Source organism: Pteropus vampyrus, unplaced genomic scaffold (genome assembly GCF_000151845.1).
Source record: "Pteropus vampyrus isolate Shadow unplaced genomic scaffold, Pvam_2.0 Scaffold170, whole genome shotgun sequence".
NCBI classification, from domain to species: domain Eukaryota; kingdom Metazoa; phylum Chordata; class Mammalia; order Chiroptera; family Pteropodidae; genus Pteropus; species Pteropus vampyrus.
In genome coordinates, this window is record NW_011888951.1 from 4,148,866 (window position 1) to 4,167,579 (window position 18,714).

Consider the following 18,714-nt stretch of genomic DNA (forward strand, 5'->3'; position numbering starts at 1 on the left):
TCTCAAAACCTTTTAAACCCAGAGAAATGTATAAAAAATGTTAACCGAGCAAATTAAAACCAAACCTCCAAGGATAAAAATCTCCTCAGATTTGAAATCCAAGAGACTCACTTTTCATTAATTCTGTACATTCATAGAAAAAAATAAAAGTAACAAATGTAAAGATTTGTTTTATTTCTACTGGGGGAAGGAGGATAAATAGAACTGTTTTCCAATTTGCTCTCCACTGTATACACACATACCCACACGCATACATAAACGTACACACACCAAAAATACCCAAACAAAAAAATGAAACAAAAAGCCAAGAATCAAAAATCAAAATACCCTCAAACTGCAACATTACTTCGTATTTTGACCAAAAGAAGAGATCCTGGGAGGAAGTGCAAAATGCAAAATCAAATGACCGAAAAATGCTGAACAAACAGCATTATTAATATACAAAATATTTATATTACTGAACTAGTAACAGTTGATGTTCTCCGTGTCTGTGAAACTTTGGAACCACATAGCTGATTTGTTAAAATCTAGTCCATGCCAGCTTCCAAAAACCAGAAAAGATTTTAGTTAGCTTCATTCTTTGATGCCTCATCAAAATTTTCCACGAGATCTGAAAAAAAAGTAAATGAATTAAAGATACCAAAAAAAGAGGTAAATAAGATTCCTAACTTCTAACCTCAATAAAACAAAACCACTGCTACTAGAATTAGCCTGAAAATATACAGGACAGAGGAAGAAATGAATTGGTGGCATTTTACTATCAATGCTTCATTTATCTGCTTAAAACAGTAATCCTAAAGGAAATGTTAGTCTTTTTTTGTCTATGCAAACTACTAAGGTAAACAGCATTTTCACATGTTAATTGAAATTCCCACGGAAATGTTTTAATAATAACTATACAAATTTATAATCACAGTGATTCCTTATTAATAAATGCAGGCAGCAGAGCTTTGTGTGACAATTTCTGATCCTAAGTTCTAAGTGGGAGGGCTTTTAAAAGTTCTTTGTTGTTAGCTCATATCCTCATCATTGTGAATCAATTTAAACTCGTGAGCTACCATCAACCAAAAAAAACTGTAAGTCATTATGCAATGAATTAAATGAGATAAGCAAAATGCTAAAAATCTTAAAATTAAAGAAATGTCACTAACCTGGAACATCATCATCTTCCTCATCAATATCTTCTGGTTTTGGTGCTTTGCTATCCAACACTATGAAAAGTTTGTTTCAAGGTTAGTCATTGGGAACAAAGATGTCTATAGGCACACTTATATTGTTATATCCTTTTCTCCTGTGTAAATATAATATAGTTTTTCAGAAAAAAGCTAAATATTGTCTAATCTAACGCCATATTTTTTACTTAATACTAAAACCAATAAAACTTTAACTTATTAGATATATGCTAAATACGGCTGGCAATTTCAATGGGCAGTGATGGTAAAATTTATATGCAAAAGAGTACTTCAGATTAGTTTGAATAAAAAGACATTATAGTTAATTTATTCTCCAAATAATAAAATCAATATTCAAGATTTTTTTCCATCTCTTTTGGTGTAAGAAAGTATACATCTATGTAGCACGAGCACTGAAATAATAGGCTCTGATTTTTAGGGGTGACAAGGCACATTTGTGACCAGAACTATCTTGGAAATTCAGAATATATGGTTGCTGCATCTAGAGTACAATCAACAATATTAAAAATGTAGTTCTGTGGTAACACTATGTTCTTGTTATTAGTCAGAAGTGAGTATCAAATTGACTGTTTATAAAATGTGGCCTGCAGATCCTGGCACTTTCCTTTAGGTAGTAACTCTCAACATTCTATCTTACTACTAAAATGTATCCAAGTATTCCCTATGCCACATTGCATAATTATTAAAGAAACAAATTCAAAAATTTCTGAAGCATACAAGTAACATTATAAAAGTAAAATATACATACATGCAAATCCTTCCAGTATAAAATGAGACACCTTTTAAATCAGTAGGTTCTTTAATTAAGGCAGGGAGGAAAAGAAGTACTAAATTAAAATACCAACCTTGCCGAGGGAACTGTTCAGCTAACTTCCTAAGACTTGTTAAGCTGTCAGCACCAAGTTGACTTAATATTCCAGGAAGCATTTCTGTGATTGGTTTGGCTTCTGCATGACCGGTAATTGCAAAGGTGTTAGCAGAAAGGGAAGCTTGGACTTTGGGATTGTTGAAATGAATAACTGTCCCATCATCTTTAATCATGTTTACCTGTAGATCATGAAAGAAAAATGTACTTCACATATTAGGTACAACTAAAAGTATCTTTTTAAAAACAATTTCACCAATTATGATTTTTTGCTTGGTAGTTATGTAATTCCAAGGTAGTAATTATCTAAGCTAATTATGTAAGTAATTATATAAGCTGTGCATATAGGTGGAAAAAGACCCTACCAACAAAGTAAATGGTATAGATGCACAAATTACTAGAATGGTCAAAGAATCTAAATTTCAAATTCAAAGACTTCTACTACGAGAAAAAATTTCATGCCCACATTTTTAAAAAATGTAATAATCAGCCAATAACTGGCTTCTTAATGAAATGCCCATTATCTTACTCAATTTATACTATCAATACAGACACCATTTGGTGGGTAGCATCTTACTTAGGGGGTGGGTTGTTAATGGAATAAGAGTGTATGGTAAAAATAACCACTGAAAATCCATAAAGAACACTCAGAAATTTAACCAATCAGTTGTTTCATTCCTTTGAACATTTAGTAAACTTAAAGATTTCAACTTGTTCTCATCATGTCATTTTGTAGATTTTGTCAGTTCCTGTAATACTGAAGTATTGCTTCTCAATAACTTTCAATAATCCTTGTAAAATAAATGTCAAAGAAGCTCTCCCATTCAACTTGCCTGTCCACCTGAACATACTTTATTAATTACTGGGAAACCTTTAAAACCATCTTCACATTCTTTCTAAAGCTTTCATCAATATGAACCGACTGTTTCAAGGTTGCCTGGGACTTACTGAAAAGGTTGAACATGAGCTATTTAAAATGTTATTTTTCTTTCTCGCTTTCTGTGTTTTAGTAGAGTTGAATTTGCATAAGTTAAATGTGTAAATAATACGATTCCACTATGTAGTTGACTCCACTGGATAAGTTACCTGGGTGGTAACATGCTTATTACATAAAAAGGTTAGGAGAGTTAATTCTTGGCTACTTTAGAAGCATTTCATGATCCATCCAAAAATTGCCCTTGTCACAATCAAGCAGAGATGCTGAGTGTTCTCCATGGTCAGTGGAAGTGGGCTTTTCTTCCTCAGAGGTGATCACCACCACTGATAGCACCAGAAAGGAAGGGGAAGAAAGGGGGTTCTAAATTTCAGGCAAGACCTGGAACACAGAGAAAATAAAGGCAAATCCCCTGGAAAACTTAACTAAACCCCACAAATAATTTCCCCAATTTTTTTCCTGACAAAAATCACTTTCAATTCTCTACCCTCCCCTCTCTGAGCCTTGTACTTGAGGTTCTATTATGTATATTACACACAGTAAGCATTCAATCAGCTGTCCCAAACAAATATTGTGAGTTAAAAATACTTTATATTAACTTTAGAAAAAGATAAATTATAAAGTTCTGAAGATAATTATAGTTAAATTAGAAAAGTTTAATATTAAAGTGGCTAAAAATCTTGGAGAGGAACAGCTTGAGAAGGAGGCAGTGTAGTAGATATGAAATTAGATGTTGCTCTGGATCTATCCTAGAATCACATAATTTTAGTCTGGGAAAAGAATAAAGACACAGTAGGACTATATTTTCCAAATCAAGACCAAACCATATAATTTAATAAAGGATTTGTACAATACTTCCAGGTATGAAAAGAGTCTCAAATATTGGAATTTGAGATTTTTAAATTTCACAGACGTTCAAATCACAGATTTGAGATCAATATTATACCAAAAAAGTCAGGCCGCATATTTGTCTTTTGTTGGTTTTTTTTTCTTGCCCATGTTATTTGTTGAACTTAGAGGTCTTCCAGTTCAAATCTGTTGTTAAAGAAATGAATACTAAAGACAAGAGCTCTTGGTTAAGCAACATACTCAAGGACAAATAGCTGGTTATGTGTAAACCCAGAACACAAACCTGGGTTTCACAACTTTGTTTGGTTTCCTTCTTACAATGTCATTCGTATTCTTAAAACATTTATTTGCCTATAAAAATTCAATTCTGTGGCCCCATGAAAGCTTGCTAGAGAATTATTTATCTCAGAATATAGGCTAAAAGGAGAATGCAAAAGAAAAACAGCACAGATATATGGATATATATATATCTTCCTGGCTACAAAATAAATAAGAGGCTAACACGGAGCCAAAAGGAACAAATTCATGAATTTTCCTTCTGTTCAAGCTTCTTTTTCAAGGCCTAAATGTTAAGTTACATTTTATGTCCTGATGTTGGTCTTTGTAGTATGAAATATGCTATTTGAGTTTAGTGTGAAAAGCAAGATGAATTCCATCTCAGACTGTGAAATAGAAATAAATGTATTAAATTGTTTTAAATGGGGTTGTATAAAAGATGTAGCTTCATGAATAAAAAGGTCCAGAAAGGGGTAGAGAGTTTAATTTTAGAATAGACAATGAAATAGTAGAAGTTTAAAGGCCAGAATATTTCATTTCAATCTAACATTCCTTCCTCTCTACTGAGCAAATGACATGGTTATATAAAGCTCCTAGACACAAGCTATTAGAAACTATCAAATGATGAATTGTTGGGCTACTCATTTAAGACTCTTCTACTCTTTTAGAGGCAAAAGGGATAAGGAATTTGTTAAATTCACAAAGCAAATTTGTGTACATTTTATAGAGAGAATTCAGTTATTCTAGTGATTTTGCTTATGTTTGGTCTAAATAAGTCATATATTCTTAGATGGTATAAGGACAAGGAGCAGACAAGTAAACAAAGACTATTTAAACCAGCTATTATACTGGCATTCAGGTCCCCTTTTCAATCAGTCAAACAGCCCCTTTATGTCAAAACGTTTTTCCACTTAACAGGTAATTGAAAGTAAGGATGCTACTTGAGCAATTGGAGGAGGCATTTTTGAAAACCCAGTACAAAACAGCAGATGCCCTTGCTCTTATTTTTTGTTCTAACAATACTGACATGTCTTGTAGTTACCAGAAAGTATTTTGTCCTCTCATGCCTAGTGCATTTAGACATGCAGTTTTCACTGTTTAGAAGAACCTTTTCCTGCTTCTCCACCTTGCAAATTCCCATTTATCCAAGTCCTGGGTCAGATGCTTCTTTCTCTGTGAAAACTTAAGGCTTATAAACCTTCTGCGCTTCATGCGATTTACAATTAAATATAATTGTTGTAGTATAATTGTATTTACAAGAAGGTAAACTTCTTGAGGTCAGAGACCACACGTTACTAGACATAGTATCCCCCAGGTGTCCAGCACGTAAGTCACTCAAATTTGCTGAATGAAAGGACACCTCCTATACAATTTATTCTAAAGTCATGGATACTATCAGACCTCAACTCCAAAATGCTAGATGAGGGGTCACCTCACAGTTTAGAAACATCACCAGTAATGCTCCCATTGAAGATGCCCAGAACTTTCTGGGGTATATCTTTGGCCTGACTTTTCCTATAGTTCTGAGCTTTCAGAATTAGCCCAACTGTCCTACAGAATTTAGGGCCAATTTAAGTCATTTGAGGCAACTGCTGGGTGGCACCATCATGTTGCTATCAAAACTTTAAAAAACCCTGCTTTTGCTAGCCTGTGAGTCAGGCACACACATTAATCACAGCAGCCTTCTATCTGGCAAATCTGAAGCTTTAGTTCTACACAGCAGTAAGTTTTTATGGCTATAGGAGGCTTGCAGTTATACTTGACTCCATAGCTCTTGCTGACAACTACCGTCTCAGTTCAGAGAGGTTTAAATTTTTGTGATTTTTTTTTTGTATCCCCACTAGGCCAGGTAGCTGCAGTTCTGAGAGTTGACAGTTGTCTTAAAATCAATTTACTGCCACTGCTTCCTATATGTAGTGGCACCTTAAATGTTTATCAGAAAATTCATTTTTTCTTGCCTTCCTCCTATATCTTAATGGAGTGAAATAATAGACATTTTAAGAATAAGGCACATAACTATCTGCGGTTTTGTGAGGCTAAGGGATATCATATTTTGGAGTATGGGCTTTGCACATATTCCCATAAGTCAGTATCTTTCTCAATCAATCCTTCTAAGCTCAGCACCTGCTTATTTCTAAAGGCTAGTATAAAGTATAACCTATTATCATTGATATAAGCTAACACTAAGAACTGTCATTACACTATATGATATGCTGGGATCATTTTCTCTTATACTCTGGTGGCAAGAGCCTGATGAGATGAATTCTCTACAGCTATGCTGTAGATAGTGTAAAATGGCATACCTTTCTGAAAAGCAATTTGGCAATATGGACGAAGAGTTCTAAAAATGTTCACGCTCTTTCAGCTGCATTTCTAAGAATCTATCTGAAGGAAGTCAGAGATGAAGGTAACTATTTATATACATAAAAGTCCAACATGTGATTCTTTTATTATCAAAGCATTACAATGTATAATAAAGACATGTTAAATTATGGTTATATGATATATTGGAATATACGTAGCCATCTAGACGGATGATTAAGAATATTTTAACAATATGAAACAATTTTTATAACATGCTATTTGGGGGGAAAAAAGGTTCCAAATTGTATATCTAGCTAGTCTCAGATATGTTTATGTACATATATAAAAATATATGCATACAAAAATGGGAAAGAAATAAAAGACTAACAGTAGTTATTTCTGGGTAATGGTATTATGATTCAATGTTTGTATCTTCTTCATAATTTCTACATACCCTAATTTTCTACAATGACAATATACTTTTATATTGAGGGAGGTAAAAATTCTTTTAAAACAAAAGATGTTCATCAACAGATGAATGGATAAAATGTGGTATTATCCATACAATGGAATATTATTCAACTATAAAAGGAGTGAAATTGATACATGCTACAACATGGATTAACCTTGAAAACACTATGCTAAGTTAAGTAAGCTGACATGGAAGGACAAATATTATATGATTCAACTTATACAAAATATCACAATAGGCAAATCCACAGAGAAAGATAGTAGGTCAGACATTATTTGGGCTGAGGGAGAGGGAAACAGGGAGTTACTGCCTAAAGGGCATAGAGTTTCTGTTTGGGATGAAAAATTCCGTAAATAGATAATGGTGGTGGTGGTTTTACAATATTGTGGTGAGATATATATATATATATATCTCTCACCACAATAAAAATATAGTAAAAAAAAAAAAAAAAGGGCAGGAAATTACAAGATAAAGTGAGACTGGTTTGGAATAAGGTGGATGGGTCATAATGTTTCCCTTTTACTTTTCTATACTCAGCTGTCCACCCATCAGCACTTGAGGCTCTAGTTGGAGGAAGAAGGAACTGTGGTAAGAGTTAACCAGTAACTTTAGGTACCCTTTCTGTACAAGTGGTTCAGGAAAAATAACCAGGAAAAGGAAAATATAAAACTTAGGTGTACAATTACAAAATTTACATTCCTAGCCCTAAGCTTTCTTCTGAGCTCCAGCTCCCTACAGCTAACTTCTTGCAGAATAATTCCTCCTAATCAGTATCTCAAACTTAAAAGGCTCAAGACATCTCAACATAGGAGTCGGCATGCTATAAATAATAAATAAAAATGGTTCCTGTTGTCAAGACTCTTATAATCTACTGAAAACAGACTATTTGGTTAATAAGTAACCATTATACTCCACAATATGAGGTTGTAATAATAAATGTATTATAGCAGAGCAATTTAAGCTAAGGGCAGTGTAAGTACAGAGAAAGGATTAATTATGCTTGGAAAGACAGGGAAGGTTTCATAGAGGCAGAATTATATCCTAGTTAAGAGAGAAGCTGTCCTCTGAATATAATAGTAAAATTCTATGCAGCAACTAGGCCATATGAATCAGAGATTCAGATTTTGGGTGACATTTCACCAAATAACTTATAAAATCAATTGTTTCTGAGAAATGGAACAGTTCCTATTATTGATTCATGTTATCGGGGAAGAAAGGTGACAGCAGTCACTATATCCAACTAGATTACTAAATAAGCACATCCAAATATCTTCAAATGCACAGAACATAAAACATTTCCAGAAATTCAGTCCTGGGTTATACTCTTGGAATGCACCTAGGAATTCCTTCCTAAAACCTGGTCATTTACTTGATTTTGTATTGAAACAGTCTCTGAGACTCCCCTGCCCATTACTTTGACAGCTTTGGATTTATCTGTCTTTGATAATATGTAAAAGAAACCTACATATATTATAACTATTACACCAAATCAACAAACTATTGAATAAATAAAAGATCAGAGAATCTTGTCTCAATCCTAACAGTCCTTCAGTTTTTAAAGTTTCTGAAGAGGACATAAATTAAACGTTGGGAGGGGGAAAAATCACCAATACTGAAAGTAAGATTAGAACTTGGCAAAGTCCATTCAACAAGTTTTTGAAACCCACCACTGATCTCCCTGCTCCACACGCACCAAACTGAGTAATTTCTACTTTTTTGATGTTTTGAAGGTCTAAGTACAGAAAACGTAGTAATATTATTTGGCAATGGTGTTTTCTCTTTTCAAAAGTTTTTACCTGCTTTTCTTAAACTGCCAAAAAATAAAAAGATAGTATATTCTTCAGAGTTCAGTACTTTGAAACAAGTTTAAAATATCCCAAATTAAAAAAAAATTATAATTAATGTTATTTCATCTAAGATATTTTTTCACATCTTGTTTATGAAAATTGTATGTTTTCATGTATACATTTAATGCAAATTTCTTTTTCCCCCTCCTAATAGCTGTTTTTAAACCAAGTATGTGTCATCACTTTCTTTAAAAAAATTGAAGAAAAATTTTACTTTAGAGTAATATTAAATATGCTTGAAGCAAGCCAGATTATATATAGCATACTAGATATTCCTAAACAAAATTATTTTAGATCTGCAAAGCATTACATAAAGTAGAAATATCTTAGTTCTCAAAAACCATTTTAGAAAGAGAGAAAAATAAAAATTCTCCCTATCTAATTTTACAGCTGTGACTTTGCATTGTTAATGATCTTATGCATATTTCCTCTGGACAACTAGTTGGTGAGGGTTGGAAGACAGCATATACAGGGAGCCACTCAATGAGAGTGTGTACTTGCCTATAATGTACCATTTTCTGTGTAATGTTCAGGAGCTATGACTCCTCAAAAACTTAAACCTGTAATGGCAATACTAACAAAAAGAAATTCATAATTCAGTTTAATAAATGTCATAATAAAAGTAAATACAGGGCATTATGAGGCACATAGGAAAGGCACCTAACCCTTCTTTGCAAAAATGTGTATGTGTGCTACCAGGAATGCTTGAGAGGAAATAACATCTGCGTTAAGATCTGAAAAAGGAAAAAGATCTGAAAAAGCAATGTCCATGGAAACACTGATGGGGATTTCTTTAATCTATAATGTAAATAATGAATTCTGTATGGCAGGTGTTCAATAATACAAGACATAAAGCAGGCAAGTACTTCCTCTTTCATTGGTGAGGTGGTACCACAAATAGTATTGATAATTCAATCTAATTTACGGCAGTGAAAATTTAAACATTGGTAACTATCAGAAATAGGATCTTTAGGCAGAAGTGGATCTATATGGTAAAAGATCACAAATAGTTAATGTTATAATTGTTCTTGTGTCTTTTGAAATAACATCAACATTTGACTTCATATTTGAGAATAGTAGTATCATCAAAATATAATAAAATGATTTTTTAAAAATTTAACCAAATATTTTTGAGAGAGGACTAGTAAGAAATCCAATCCATGGAAAGCTATTGCTAGAGCTTCTTGGCTGAGGTAATAATTAGAAAGATTTTGTAGAGTAGAATAGTGGGAAAATGGGAAAAAAAAGTCCACCTTTTTTGAAGAAATCTTAGAGTTTATTTCTATATTATTTAAAATAGTCTTTTATTTTACATTAAAATTCAAGATCAGTTCCATAATTTTGTCATACGTGAAAAACTTTCAGTCTGAAAACTATGATGAATTCTTTAACTGTCTACTAAAATCATTTTTTGGTCAATCATCCGATTTTATACAGTAAGCAAATTCAACAGCTATAGTCCACCAAGACATCTAAGTGACAATATCGGATTCTTCTAAACTGCTGTTTTACGTTTGAAAAGTGTAAATAATTATTTGTGAATATGCTTTTTTGTCCGCATAATTTAACAGTTTACAAAGTGATCATACCTCTTCGATACCAGCTATGTTATTCACAGCCAGTTTTTTTAGAGAACTCTGAAGTTTTTTGTCATCAGCTGTCGCTGTTCTATGTACCACCTTCTTCTTTCTGCGAGCTGTACCCTGAAAAATAATTGAACAGAAGGGTTTAGCATGGCTTGCATCTGGCAACTGTAATCACATGTCTTCCTATCCACAGTACTCTAACTAAAACCCACATAAATTGCTGACTTAATAGTAATGATTAGTAAGACTGGTCAGAGTTGTATTTGTCAGCCTAATCCAGATTTTTGAAGGTCAGTTCTAGCCAGTTCTTATTTTATCCAATACCTAGCCTTTATCATTTCAATATATTTTCAAAAGTTTTCTAATAAAAAATAATTTATAACTTCACAGCAATTTAGTGTGCTTTATAACAACTTTCAAACATTATAAGGGATGGGTTTTTTTTAAACAGTACCTACCATCCCCTGACAATAAAATCTAAAGATATTCTAAAACTTTGGAGATTATGACATAATTAAGAATCAGATGCCTACTATGTGAGTGTTCTAGAGCCTAGAATCCAGTAATGAAAAAGATCAAGTTCTTTCTTCAAAGGGCTTACATTACAGTGAGAGAGAAAAGTCAATAAATATGTAAACAAATTAGATCATTTCAAATGGGGCAACAGTATTAAGAAAAAAAATAATAACAATGATAAAGAGTATTAGGTGAGAGCCAAGCACTACTTTATTAGAATGTTCAGGGAAGGTCCTTCTGAAGAGATGACATGAGCTGAGATCCATGGGAAGATCTAGGGGAAGAGTGATCCAAGCAGAATGAAACAAGAGTGAACCTACTGTGTCTCCAGAGAGAAAGTAGGCCAGTATGGCTAGAACAGGGTAAACAATGAGAGAGGAGGAGGAAAATGAAATCAGAAAGATAGGCAAGGGCCAGGTCATGTAGCCTAGAATGCCATAGGCAGGAGTTGGATTTTATTCCCATTGCAATAGGAAGCCATTGGAGGGTTTTAAGCATAGAGATGACTTGATCTGATTTCTGATTTTAAAAGATGACTGAGGTTGCTGTGAAAAATGAACTATAATGAGATCAATCAGGAAGCTACTATACCAGTCCTGATGACATGAGGGCTGTGGCAGTGGAGATGGGGAGACTTCATAATATCAGAAGAACAAACATGATTGGATGCAGGATATGTGGAAAAAGGGAATCCAGAATGATGCTTAGAATTGGCCTGAGTAAAGACGTTGAAAAAATATACTATTTGCTGAGATAGAAAAAGCCTATTTCTAAATGGATATTTTGAAACTCTAAATATATTTTTCCACTGAACAACTATTTAAAATAATGGATAAAATTCCTGGGCCAATTTACAAAAATGAAACCTAAAGCAGAACTGAAACACTAACAAAAGCAGCCTAAGTCTTAAAGGCTAAACCTTTTTTGAGACCTGGCAGGAGTAAAGAGAGAAAAAATGGAGATTTCTGTCTCTGGGCAGCTCCTGCAGTAGTACTCAGCCTTACTGGGGGTAGACAGAGGCTTCAGTTTCAGCAACTCTAGCGGGGGTGGGGGTGAGAGAGGGAAGAGCTCTGTCAGTAGCAGCAGAGGTTTAACGAAATTGTTTCTGAAGTATGGATTAGAAGTGACTATTTACATGGACGGTCATTTATTTGGGAATGTTCCTTACTTAGGGATAGCTCAATTGCTTGCTGGATACATCAATTCAAATGATCCTCAAACACTTCAAATTTCAACATGTCTATAAGCTTATCAGTCTACCAAACTATTCGTCCTATATTCCTAAGTTTTGTAGCTGGCAGTACCACCATATATTCAGTCTCTAAAGCCAGAAATATGGAGGTCATCTCAGACTCTTTTCTCTCCCCTTCATCTCCCATATTCCATCAGTCAATTCCAACTCAGAAATCTGTGTCCCACATATTATGGCAATAGCCTCTCAATTTTCTCCTCTATGCAAACTTCTATTTAATTTCATTTTCAACATTGCCAGCAGTTACTTTTCTAGAATGACTGTTACTTCCTCCTTAAAATCTTTCAATAGTTGCCCCTTGCCTATAGGATAAAAGCCTAAACTCCTAGTATGGCATATAAGGCTATAATACAACCCCAAATTACCTGGTTTCCTACCATTCTTTATTCATTATATACTCTAAACTATAGCTATACCAAAGTAAAGCAAACCATTCCATTTAAGCACCATGTTATCTCAGCATCCTTTGTGCCTTTTCATGTATGAGAATGAGTCCCTTTCCAACCTACCTTTACCCTCTCACCTGTCTACCTGGTGATAAATCCTTATTCTCCAAATCTCAGCTCAGTGATGACTTTTTTGTCTCCTCTACGCCAAGAACACCTTGTACTTCATTTTTTAAATTTACTATTCTGTAGTGTAAGTGCAAGCATGTCTCTCTTTCAAGCTGGGTCAAGAGCAGGAAACCTTGACTTGTTTATCTGCTATGTGCTTGGCACACAGTAGGTGCTCAACAAATTAGTTAAATGAATGAATGTGCCAACTACCTCGTTTAAAATATATATAATAGTGATGTGCTGTATCAAGCTCTTCAGGTATATTCTATGGTCCCTAGATTTTGCACTGGTACATTATAGTATATTTGATGCTACAGTGCGACTACTTTAGTTACATGAATGTGTTACTATGATTCTAATGTCATATAACAGTATCACTATGAAAGAAGAAGAAAGTACTAGTCATTACTTCTCTTTACCCTCTCCTGTCCCCATCACCAGGCGCTGTGGTTATCATCAAAGAAAATGACACAATGGGGCTGCTACATAGTGTCCTACCTACCCCTCTCCCCAAATCTGAGGTAAGCACTATTCTTGCTTTTCCTTTTGCAAAGGCTGTATTGGGCAGAGATAAGGGTAGAATATTCTCCTTGAACCTAGGGCCAGAGCTAAAGGGAATCAAAGATTTTGGCGCTCAGAACGAGCTCTTCCTCAGGCTTCAAAATAGAATAAGAATGCTCATGTTCATATAGAAAGGAATTTGGGAGGAAAACCTAGCAATGAACATGTACCATCAGCTTGAGCATCTCCAATTAAACCATTTATAAACCTAACTGTAGCAGTAAGTGCATCCAGTCAAGAAGAGGTAACCTTAACATCTGGAATGCCCTGCAGGTGAGTCTAACATAATAATAGCTATTATTTATTAAGTATCTACTCTGTGCCAGCCACCATGTCAGGTATTTTATAAATAGTACTCTAATCTTTAGAAGCATCTTATGTAGGATTACTTCTGTTTTGCAGATGTGAAAACAGAAGTTTTACAAGGGTGGATAACTTGTTCATGTCACATAACTACCAGAAGTTAAGAGGCTTCAAACAAAGGTGGCTATTTTCATTGCACCATTAGAGAGTGAAGTCTTCTAGTTTTCTATTTTAGACTCAGACAAGTTATTTTCAAATTGGAATGTGGTTTGATCTGGATTATTGAAAAGATTTTAGATTGTCAATGACCACAAATCCAAAATAATAATAACAATTCTATCTGATAATAATACATTCGCCTATCAATTTTTCTTACGCCACACTCACCTTGCCCCCTATCCGGACCTGAGCCTGAAGTTTGGCTAACTTTTCTTGATTCATGCTGTTGGTAAATCTAGGGGGGGAAAAACAGATTTGTTAAAGTCACTGTTTACCAAAATAAAATAACTGTTTATGCAACAGTACCTTCTGGCTCACTGAGCTTATAGTATTTATCACCACCATGATCATTTTAATACTGTCTATATTCTTAATAAATATTAATAACTTTTCTAGCTTCATAAACCAGACATTAAAAGAACCAAATTAAATAATACCACAAGGGAGTCAAATATACAAATAGAAAATAGAATGAGATTCAAAGTTACCTATTTGAAGATCCCTTCCTAAAAGCATAATTTGGTACTCTGGCATTCAGTAAAACCTAATCCATTATAAATTCTCTGTAGGCAGGCCAGTTTTTCCCTCAAAAACCTCTACAGCAGAGAGCTGTTACTAAATGTTATTAGCCCAACCTTTAAGTAGACTTTTTTCTCCCAAAACACATTCTGTATTTGTAAATCATAAATAGAAGACCAAAAAAAATAGACAAATTCAACAATAGGCCGTCTAGCTGTCAAGATATGAGTTAGTCATGTCCTCTATTCAAGGTCAGATGATATGTTAATAATAGGGAAACAGCCCAGATTTTCAGACGTTCAGCACTTCTGCACTTTCCACACAGTTCATTCAATACCTTGCACTGATATAGTATATCATACTTGTTAAGATATTCTTGCATACAGGGTAAAAACCTCACTGCACAATTTGACAAAAACATATCTCTGCTATATAATACTAAATTTTCTAGAGGGCAGTGGGGAGAAGGCAAGGAGAGTCTTAAATATAAGCTTTTTAAGGCTAATCTTAATTTTGAAAATTCTGAGAACATATAAAGTCATGAATTCTAGTCTGGTAATTTTTACTAAGGGAGAAAAGTCCTTACATTTATAATGGGTCATAAAATTCCATAGTCTATATACAAAAAGAAGCCAATGTCTTGTTTTACTTGTTCTGTGGATCAACAGATCATTACTGATATGTGAGAGATGGAATAAAGGAAAAGGTGGTTAGCAAACCTTTTTTTGGCCAATTCTCTAACCTCTTTATAATCATTCAGATGAAAAAAGATTAAATAGAATCAAAGATTATATAAGTACTAAACATTCTGTATTCTGACACCATACTTAGGCACTAACCTGTATATATCTCTGCTTTAAGGCCACATAAAGTCCAGTTCTCAAATAACATTGAGAATTTATGATTCCTTAATCTTCGCTCAGTACTCTATCACAATGCTCAAGCAGCTAAAAACACTCTTCTAGGAGGAAATGTGATTACAGTACAAAACCAGTAGTCTTAGGTGTGTACCAATGTCAACTTGCCATAGACTTAAATTTGCTTATGTAAATCCCAGTTTCTACACTTAATATTCACAGAAAAGGACCAATATTCACTTTTCTCAAAGGAATTGACCATAAAGGTGTAATGAACTAACAAAAAGCCTAAGGACTTTTTTTTTTGGTTTTTGGGTTTTTTTTACAAAATAGGGACTAAGTGAAAATACTAGAACTAGATACAGGGTAAACCTTTTGGGACTCTTCTGCATTTTGAGGTGACAATCCCTGAGAAAAGATGGAAGAGAAGAGGCGAAATCAAGATAGACTCCTGACTTCTTTAAAAACAAATGCAACAAAGTTAACTTTTTATATCAATGCGCAGATGAAAGAACAGATTCCATTACAGGTAATCAAGACAACAAGACAACAGAGAACTCGTTCCCAAAGAGTATCTCAGAGAAAAAGAATTTTAGCTAGGTTCGAAACTCAATGGGGTAGGGGAGGAAGAAGGGTGGTCCTTTGACTACTAATCCTGTTGGGGTGTGTAGAATTCAAGTAGGAAAGAGGATTAGATTCTATAAGAGAAGATATATCAAGCTCAGAATCTGGACTAAACCGTAAAGATCACCTGCTTTAATTCCCTATTCCTTAGCCAACCTGTACTTTACTGTCCTGTATGTGAGGCCATCTCAAATACCTGCAAGCAGCAGCAAGGTATAAGTTATAAACAAATAAAAGTTTATTTCTCTCCCAATTAATAGATTTACCAATGGGAGCCCAGAAGGAAGTCACTTCCTAGGATTAAAATGGAGAATTAACTTCCTAAGGCTATATGATTAATGAGTTCTTCCCTGGGGATCCTAGAATCTTTCAGCCCTTCCCTCAAGGACTCAAGAAAGGGTGTAAATAATGAAGTTTTAATCAATATTTACTGAGTGCCTAAGTTCCAAGGATTATGTTAGGCACTTTCTCACATACATCGTTTATACAGATGAAATAATTTCGACTTTTAGTCCTGACTTTTTTATTATGTGGGGTTTCTCTAAGGAGAAACACGGGCTTTGGAATCAGAAGGATCAAGGTTCAATCACTGAGGGTTTCGGAAAGGTATTTTACTTCTCTGAACTTCTGTTCCTTATTAGAAAAGGTTTAACACCACGTATTTCTCAGGGTTGTTTTAAGGGTTAAAGGTTAAGTTATCAAGCACAGGGTATATAGCTCGCAGTAGATACTTAAAAACTGGCAACTATTGTTACCACTTATGAGGGGACATCTATGGTATAGTGAAAGAACGTGGGAACGGAAGTGGAAACCGCCATTCACTAGTAACACTGTGCCTGTCGGTCAATTATCAATTTCCTGACAGCCTACTAAGCATCAAGCAGTGTGATGGGGCTATGAAGATGGGCAAGACAACGTCCCAGAGTGCGAGACCAACTTGTAAACAAATACTGCCATTTCGAGGTGAAGAGCACTGCAACATAATTTGGCCCCAAGCGCTAGGGCCTGGGGGTTGCGAACCTCTGTTTCCCTGTTTGTAGGGAAGGATCAAATGAGATGACAACAGACAAGCTGTATAAAGCTCAAAGCTCACAGCATTGCTGTTGTGAATATTGACGAGTAACAGGACAGAGGCGGGGACGGGATCTGGGTGGCAACAGCGCGGGCCCGCTCGCCCCCACAAGGGGCGGTGGTGCTGGGGACTTTCCCTCAGGTGCCGACCCCCAGCTGCGCCGCCGGTAACCGACAGGCTAGCCGCCTCCGCCCCCACTTGGCACGCCACGGCGGAAGTGGCAGCCCGAGCGGTTAGCGGGTGTCGGAAGAAGAGGGCGGGGGGAGACCGTGCGCAGCGGCATATGGCCTTGAAGTGGCGGGACCGCCGGGGGTCTCACCTGAAGCAGGGAGGGTCCTCCAACACCAGCACGCGGCAAGAGCAAGATGGCTGCCTTAGTCGAGACAGAGAAAGACGACGGCAGCGGCGGCGGCGGGAGCAGTACCCACGTGACACAGCCGGCCCTCACTAGAGCAGCCTATCCAGGGAGAGCATTCGCGAACTACAAAGCCCAGCGTGCTCTGTGCCTCCCACTAGAAAGCCGGCAGGTGCAGGTGGCCGCGCTGCATTCTGGAGCTTGCAGTCTTCCGAGTGTCCCATTGTGTCCGTGCCTATAATATTGTAGGGAGACTAATAAAGGAGGTGTGTATTTTGGGCCTGTACTTTGTCAGATGTCTTTCACCAGGCATTAAGTAAGCGCTGTTGGACTCTACCGGAGTGGACTCAATTAGTTTCCATGCAGGAGGAGAGACGGAAAATTTTGACCTGTTATGCATCAGAGAGGAAAAATTGAGGTGAAACACTGGACTCACAGCTTAAAAACAAAAATAGATTTAACCAGAAGAAGCTTTACGCTTTAAATGTCTGCAGTGACTTATGTCCTGGTTCCCTGAAGAAGCTAGGTCAATTTTGCAACAAGAGATACCATATTTGGTTTTCTTGGAGCTTGCATCAGTTGGTTGCATAATTGCATAATTACTGAGTGGAAGAATTGCCGTTGCAAAGAAAAATAAGGTCCAGCGTTTGTCCAGCAGAAAGAGGGATTCTTGCAAAGCACGGAGACCAGGCATCGCAGAACAGGTTCGCCCAGGTCTCTTCGAGACCCGAGCAGGAACCTAAGAATAAAATCTGTTTTGGTCTAGTCAGTTATAATTGCGGCAGAGTAAGTGGGATCCGAGGTCAACGGGCACCCGGCCTACAGTTTGGAGCTGCTGACTTCACGGATCAATAATTTGCATTGTGGATATTAAGTGCAGCGGTTCTTGGGGGGCGGGGCTAGCCTGCTGGCGGACGCAACCAGCAACGGTTCTCAGGTCTCCTCCCCAACCCCCACTAGCTTTGCCCACCTTTCTTGTCTCTCCGCCCTCCGACTGAACATCCAGAATTGGGGTGAGAGGAAGCAACTTGCGCTCAAGAACAACACCAGTACCCTTCTACGTGATCTGCACCTTTAAACTCACTCGGTCCCAAACCGGACCCCCGGAGGCACCACCCACATCCGTCTAACATCACTTCCTTAAAGGCTAGAAAAAAAAAATCTGGGAACGCGAGGTGTAGGCTTGAGCCGCACTTGGAGAACAGCGCGGACTATCTGCTAGGACTCCGGCCCTGCGTCTGCTGAGCCCAGTGGCCCCCGCGCACTTACCGCCATGGAGCCGCGGCCTCGTCTCGGGGCCACCTGTTTGTTGGGCTTCAGTTTCCTGCTCCTGGTCACCTCTTCTGATGGACATACTGGGCTTGGAAAGGGTCAGACCGCATTCTTATCTTAATCTTTACTCATCCTGGGTCCTAGCCCAGTATAACCCTATTGTTTTAACACGTTCCCCCTTCCGTTCTATCTCTTAGGTCACGCCAGATTTCTTTTTATCCTCTTCAACTGCCCCTGGACTCTGAAGATTTCTTGGGGTAGGGAGTAGCGGGTCTAGGGAA

General features: G+C 36.5%; 2 protein-coding genes across 3 annotated transcripts in view; one reads left to right on the forward strand and one right to left on the reverse strand.

Moving 5' to 3' along the window:
- Positions 1-150: 150 nt before the first annotated feature.
- On the reverse strand, positions 151-17,277 carry BTF3L4 (basic transcription factor 3 like 4). Of its 2 annotated transcripts, XM_011370497.2 has the most exons (6): positions 17,126-17,277; positions 13,903-13,969; positions 10,330-10,443; positions 2,039-2,240; positions 1,152-1,211; positions 151-610 (listed from the first exon to the last, which is right to left on the reverse strand). In XM_011370497.2, exons 2-6 carry the CDS (start codon positions 13,954-13,956, stop codon positions 564-566), a joined length of 477 nt encoding a protein of 158 aa, XP_011368799.1. In that variant the 5' UTR covers positions 13,957-13,969; positions 17,126-17,277; the 3' UTR covers positions 151-563. The 2 variants fall into 2 exon arrangements, with proteins under 2 accessions (XP_011368799.1, XP_023392550.1); XM_023536782.1 differs by lacking the exon at positions 13,903-13,969 and having other exon boundaries at positions 17,126-17,230.
- Positions 17,278-18,099: 822 nt separating this feature from the next.
- The window catches only part of TXNDC12 (thioredoxin domain containing 12), a 24,194-nt gene continuing 23,579 nt past the window's right edge, over positions 18,100-18,714 (forward strand). The window contains exon 1 of the mRNA XM_011370499.2: positions 18,100-18,531. Within this exon, the coding sequence (XP_011368801.1) occupies positions 18,435-18,531 (97 nt within the window). The 5' untranslated portion in view covers positions 18,100-18,434. The remainder of the gene's footprint in view (positions 18,532-18,714) is intronic.

Excerpts from the sequence above, each read along its gene's own strand:
- BTF3L4 (XM_011370497.2), bottom strand. The coding sequence starts at position 13,956 with ATGAATCAAGAAAAGTTAGCCAAACTTCAGGCTCAGGTCCGGATAGGG. Across the intron at positions 10,444-13,902 it reads AGGTCCGGATAGGGGGCAAG|GGTACAGCTCGCAGAAAGAA; the intron begins GTGAGTGTGGCG and ends ATTATTTTTCAG. Across the intron at positions 2,241-10,329 it reads ACATAGCTGGTATCGAAGAG|GTAAACATGATTAAAGATGA; the intron begins GTATGATCACTT and ends CATGATCTACAG.